Here is a 6284-nt window from a genome sequence, read left to right as displayed (position 1 = left end):
CAGGTGCCTCAAGGATCCTAGTTTGTTTGTTTGTTTTAAAGATTATTTATTTTAGAGAGCACATTAGCGGGAAAGGGAATCTCAAGTGGACTCCACGTTGGGCATGGAGCCTGACCCAGGGCTCAATCTCACAACCCTGAGATCATGACCTGAGCTGAAATCATAAGTTGGATGCTCAACCAACTGCCACCCAGGCGTCCCCCAAGGATCCTAGTTTTATTTATTTATTTATTATTATTATTTTTAAAGATTTTATTTATTTGACAGAGACAGTGAGAGGAGGAACACAAGCAGGGGGAGTGGGAGAGGGAGAAGCAGGCTTCCCACGGAGCAGGGAGCCCGATGCGGGGCTCGATCCCAGGACCCCGGGATTATGACCCCAGCTGAAGGCAGACGCTCAGCGACTGAGCCACCAGGCGCCCCAGATCCTAGTTTTAACTACTGACCTATGCCCTGTGCCTAATGCAGTGGCTAGCTCATAGTAGGCATTCAGTAAATATTTGTGGAATGAATTGAAGAACTCAGCATTCATTCACTGAATCTAGAAGGGGAATGCCATAAACATGGCCAACCAATACCTAAACGTACGTAGTTCTTCTAGCAAAGAGGAAGGAGAGAGGATAGTTATTGGATAGTGAAGCAACCGTGTGTACCATATGAAGACAACACCCTAATAGTTCTATCATAATGTATTATAAAGGGTTTTACATGAAATGTGGTAATTGAAGCCTAAAATGTGCATGCAAGACCAAAGGAATAAAAATAGACCATTTTATTTATTTATTTATTTTAAAGATTTTATTTGACAGAGGCACAGCGAGAGAGGGAACACAAGCAGGGGGAGTGGGAGAGGGAGAAGCAGACTTCCCGCTGAGCAGGGAGCCCGATGCGGGGCTCGATCCCAGGACCCTGGGATCATGACCTGAGCCGAAGGCAGACTGTTTAACGACTGAGCCACCTAGGCACCCCAATAACAGACCATTTTAAAGAACAACAATTTAAAAAGGCTTTGACCTACTGCTTTTCAAGGCTTATTCTAATTTAATAACAAGACTGGTACACTGGCATAGTGTTGACCAGGAGTCAGCAAACAATGGACATAGGCCAAATCTGGCTTTCTGTCTACATTTGTAATTAAAGTTTTACTGGAACGTAACCATGCTCATTCATGTACGTATTAATCTGTGGCTGCTTTTGTGATACAATGGCAAGGTTCAGTAATTGTGGTGCACAAAACCTAAAATATTTACTAATTTATTGTAAAAGGATGAATTATCTCCCTCCCCCAAATTCCTATATTGAATTCCTAATCCCCAGTAACTCAGAATGTTGACTGTTTTGGGTCTTTCAAATTTAAACATTTTAAGTTAAAATAATGATATTAGGGTGGGCACTAATCCAATCTGACTGGTGTCCTTATAAGAGGTTAGGACACAGACACATACACAGGGACAACCATGTGGGGACACAGGGAGATGAGGAAAGGTATTATAAGAAACCAACTCTGTCGACACCTTGATCTCTGACTTCCGGCCTCTAGAACTGTGAGAAAATAAATTTGTTGTTTAAGCCACCCAGACTATGGTACTTTACCATGGCAGCCCCTAGCACAATAATACACTGGACTTTTACCAAAAAAAGTTTGCAGACCCTCATTGTAGGCAAGTATCAGTGAAATGAAATAAAAAGACTAGAGATAGATTCACAGACACACAGTAGGCAAAATAATGGCTCCAGAAAGATGTCCACACCCTAATCCTAGAATCTCTGAATATGTTACATGACAAAGGAGAATGAAGTTTGCTAACCCTGCATTATCCAAATGTGCCCAATGTAATCCATACATTCTTAAACGTGGAAGAGGGAGACAGTGGAGGCCAGAATGATGTGAACAGTACTCAACTCTGTTGCTGGTTTTGAATGCAGAGGAAATGGGCCATGATCCAAGAAATGCACATGGCCTGTAAAATCTGGAAGAGGCAAGGGAAAGGATCCTTTCCCAAGAGCCTCCAGAAATGAATGGATCCCTGCCAACACTTTGATTTAGCCCAGTAAGACTTGTGTGGAACTTTTGACCTACAGAACTTTAAGATACATTTATATTGTTTTAAGCCACCAAGTTTGTTGTTAACTTGTTGCAGGAGCATAGAAATTTAATAGAATATGAGAAACTAGTATATGATTGAAATTATTTAACAAATCAGTGGGCAAAGGATGCTAACTACATTTCAGTGTAAAACTTTTATAGCCTGTCCACATTTAGTATTTATCTAGGATTTATTTCACTTTATGATGTCCTTGATAGAGCAGTAAAAGTATTTATTAAATCAACCTAAGTACATATCTTTTTAATATCTGTTCAACAAATATTCTGTGCTGCATACTGAAGTTCCATGGTTATTAAAAAGCACTTGTGTGATTGTTTGATTTGGGAGCTTAACCTTGCTAAAAAAGGACTGAAGACAGGGCACTCATGGATTTTCTCAAAAATCAACCAAGTGAGCTTGTAACTTCAAGGGAAACAAATGACAGTATTTATTAATTGCCAACATCAAATTCGAGTTTTCTAGGTGTGGAGCCTAAGGCAGGGCTTGAAATCACGGCCCTGCAATGAAAACCTGAATTGGGTTCAAAATTACCACCGGACTGAACCATTCAGGCGCCCCCCCCCAAATTAGTTTCCAAATGAATAGTACAACTTTGGAAAACTTGTATCTGCCACTGAATTTCACAGCTTCCCAATACTTAAGATCAATGATATTATTATTAAATGCAATTTTTCATGTTGTAAAGTGAAATGTGTCCACATCTGGAAGATCTGCATAAGTCAGTGAACCAATATTTACACATGATTAGTTCAGGATGTTACAGAAGCACGCATAATAAGACTGTCCAAAGTGCAAGATAGACAGAGATTTTGATGTGATAGAGTAGAAGTTCACCGATCCGGTTTCAGACTGTACACTGCAACTGAAGTATCCCTTGTTTAGCCTGTGCTATCCAAGGATATACACAATTATCTGGTGCATATTAAAATACCCGGTTCTCTTCCAGCTACACACCTGTGTGAGACTGGATTTTCTCCTAATACTTCCACAGAAACATTTGCAACAGGTTGAACGCAGAGGCAAGCATGAGAATCCAGCCGTTTTCTATTAAGTCAGACATTTAAAAGATTTTTCGCCCGAGAAAAGTGTCAAACAATGCCACTGCTCACTAATTTTTAATTAATATTCATTAAAGTGTCATTAATGTTAACACGTTATTATGAATTTCTGAGTTTCTAGGGTGTAAATCTGGACATTCCCCATTTCGCAAAAGCAGAGGAGTTAGAACATTTTTACCTCAGTTGAGACCACTCCCGCCTTTGTGCTGTCGCTGTTCACGACTGCAATTCTCTGCGGTACCGAAAGCCCACAGCGCGGGCGCCCACGGTCCGGACGCAGAGAACCCGAGCTTCTCGCTGCAGCACGCCCACCGCGGCTGGCCCTCGGAGGGCGCCTGCCCCGCCCCGCGCCGGAGGAACTCCTGCAGGGGCTTCTGGGAGTTGTAGTTCGCCCCGCCCTGGGGTCGCATCGACGCGTTTCCTGTGCGTCCCTCACGGCCGCCATTGGCTGGGCCGGGCCTAGAGAATCCTGTTTCCCGGTGTGTGTCAGTTTCGTGTCGCGGTGACCCGAGCGGAAGGGGGTCGACCACGTCTTCCTCGAGAGTCGTGGCCGCAGCACCCGCGGCGGAGGAAGGCCAGAGCCGATGTGACTGCAGATCCGGGAGGTAGAGGCCGCCAGTCTCCCCCGAGTCCCCCGGCTGCCGGCTGAGGGGTCCGTGGAGCCCGACGCGCCCAGTCCCTTCAGCTTCAAGGCGGCAGGACTGTAGAGACTTGCGACCTCACTCGCTCCTGCGCAGACTTGGAACAGTGTTCTGACCCGACCGCGCGTGTGTTGGGAAGGAGGAGCGTGGGAGGCGGGAGCCCCGGGGCTCCGTGGGGGCAGGAGGCCCCGCGGGGGCTGGGGCCCGGGACCCTCCCTCCGTGCGGGGCGGGGGGGAGCGGCGGGGAGACCGCTGCCTTCGCGATTCTTTCCTCCGCGGCAGCCCTCGGGTCCTGCCTCCGCCCGCGGGACGCGCAGCACCAACCGTGGGGATGGCCACCAGGGTCCGGACGGCGGCCGTCTGGGTGAGTCGCGGTTTTCCTCCCCTTCTGAAGAGCTCTCCCTGAGCCCCGAGGGTACGCGTTCCGTCTTCTGCGGGGTGGGAGTTTGTCGTGAGCTCCCGCTGCCCGCGCCTCCTCCAGGACCCTGGGACTCCCTCAGAGGGTGTTAGGCCGCCCGGAAACTCTTCTTGTCGTCCGACTTTTAATTCACAACTTTCCGTCTCTTCCGCCGGTGTTGTACCCTGGGCTTTGAGTTCTCCAAGGGGTTACCATCTCTCGCCATCTATTCCTAAGCTCTTTGGACCTCGTTTGGGACGTCAGGTCCTCGCCTATTTCCTCAGGCAACAGCTTTTACTGTCTTGTGTTTGCCGGACCGTGGGGCAGGTGCTGAGGGCGCGAAGATAAGTGGTTCCTGTCCTGTTTTGTGAGAGCAGAGGCCTGGTGGGGCCGGTGACCGAGAGAGCCTGTCGCGACGACGGTAGCTTAATAGGCGCTCCGGACAGGCTGCAGCAGTACATGGGGACACACAGCACAGGGTCAGTTTTGGAGGTCAGGGTGCTCCACGAGGCGTTCGGATGATTAGGACGTTCTTAACTGAGGTTTGGAAGGTGAATGTGAACAAGGGGCTGAAGGTCAGCCTGGGAAAAGGAAGCACCATGCAAATCTGAGGGGCTTGAAACGACCTAGTCTGTTGGGGAGCTTTGATCACGTTAGGGTTGCTGAAATGTAATTTGAAGGTTTGTAGGTGCTGGCGGAATGTATATTAAGAAATGAGGCCAGAGCCACAGGCAGAGACCAGATCATGGAGGGGTTTGAGGATTGCCTTAAAAACTTGGATTTTATTCTCTAGGGAAGAGAGATTGATTTAAGTGATTTCCCAAAGGACTTTTGGTTGGAATAGTCTGCAGTAGGCAAGAGAAGACAAGGGTTTAAATAAACTAGTAGTTTTGAGAAAAGAGATGGTAAAGAGGCAGAAGCAAGTCACTGGGATGAAAGGTACAGCATAGGGAATGTTCTTCTTTTTCTTTTTCTTAAAGATTTTATATATTTATTTGACAGAGAGAGACACAGCAAGAGAGGGCACACAAGCAGGGGGAGAGGGAGAGGGAGAAGCAGGCTTCCCGCGGAGCAGGGAGCCCGATGGGGGGCTTGATCCCGAGCCGAAGGCAGATCCTTAATGACTGAGCCACCCAGGAGCCCCTGGCATAGGGAATGTCCTTTTTTTTTTTTTTTAAGATTTTATTTATTTATTTGAGGGAGAGAATGAGAGAGAGAGAGCACATGAGAGAGGGGAGGGTCAGAGGGAGAAGCAGACTCCCTGCTGAGCAGGGAGCCTGATGTGGGACTCGATCCCAGGACTCCAGGATCATGACCTGAGCCGAAGGCAGTCGCCCAACCAACTGAGCCACCCAGGCGCCCATAGGGAATGTTCTTAATGGTATTGTAATAATGTTGTATGGTGACAGATGGTAGCTAGGCTTGTGGTGAGCATAATGTAATAAGCCACTATGTTGTACTCCTGAAACTAATGGAACATTGTATATCACCTATACCTTAATAAGATAAATAAGTAAATAAATAAGTTAGTTAAATATGTAGAAAACATTAATTAAAAAGGGGGGGGGCTCCTAGGTGGCTCAGTCATTAAACGTCTGCGTTCGGCTCAGGTCATGATCCCGGGGTCCTGGGATCAAGCCCTGCATCGGGCTCCCTGCTGGGCGGGGAGACTGCTTCTCTCTCTCTCACTCCCCCTGCTTGTGTTCCCTTTCTCGCTCTCTGTCAAATAAATAAGATTTTTTTTAAAAATTAAAAAGGGTTGGGCAGAAGCAACTGGATTTGGTAACTAGTTGGGCACTGGTTGTGAGGGAAATGGAAGAGCCAGGGATGACTGCTGGAATTCTGCTCTGTGGGCCTGGGTTGGGAGTGGTAGTGTTCCCTGAGTCAGGGAAGACTATCAGTTGTTTCTGGGGGGTGGGTGGAGATTTCTGTTTTATGTGGACTGGAGCCACTGCTTGTTGGTGGGCAGATTAGTAAGCATGTGTCTCAAAAGAAAGATCTGGACAGGTTGCACTGATTTGGTGTGGCCAGTTAGCTCAAGGGGAGTGTGCAGAACGAGGACAGGTTGCACTGATTTGGT

At 47.4% G+C, this 6284-nt stretch overlaps 1 protein-coding gene across 3 annotated transcripts in view; it reads left to right on the top strand.

Moving 5' to 3' along the window:
- Positions 1-3615: 3615 nt before the first annotated feature.
- The window catches only part of ZNF268 (zinc finger protein 268), a 41469-nt gene continuing 38800 nt past the window's right edge, over positions 3616-6284 (top strand). Inside the window, exons 1-2 of one of the 3 annotated variants that reach the window (XM_025861641.2) lie at positions 3616-3818; positions 4090-4171. In XM_025861641.2, coding sequence (XP_025717426.1) covers positions 4139-4171 — 33 coding nt within the window. In that variant the 5' untranslated portion in view covers positions 3616-3818; positions 4090-4138. Of the gene's footprint in view, positions 3819-4040; positions 4172-6284 lie in introns of those variants that run through there. The other 2 variants (XM_073890296.1, XM_025861640.2) reach the window with 2 other exon arrangements.

This window comes from Callorhinus ursinus, unplaced genomic scaffold (assembly GCF_003265705.2).
Source record: "Callorhinus ursinus isolate GAN/ISIS: 27379988/994484 unplaced genomic scaffold, GSC_fseal_2.0 scaffold137, whole genome shotgun sequence".
NCBI classification, from domain to species: Eukaryota; Metazoa; Chordata; class Mammalia; order Carnivora; family Otariidae; genus Callorhinus; species Callorhinus ursinus.
This window is presented reverse-complemented; position numbering and strand designations above follow the sequence as displayed.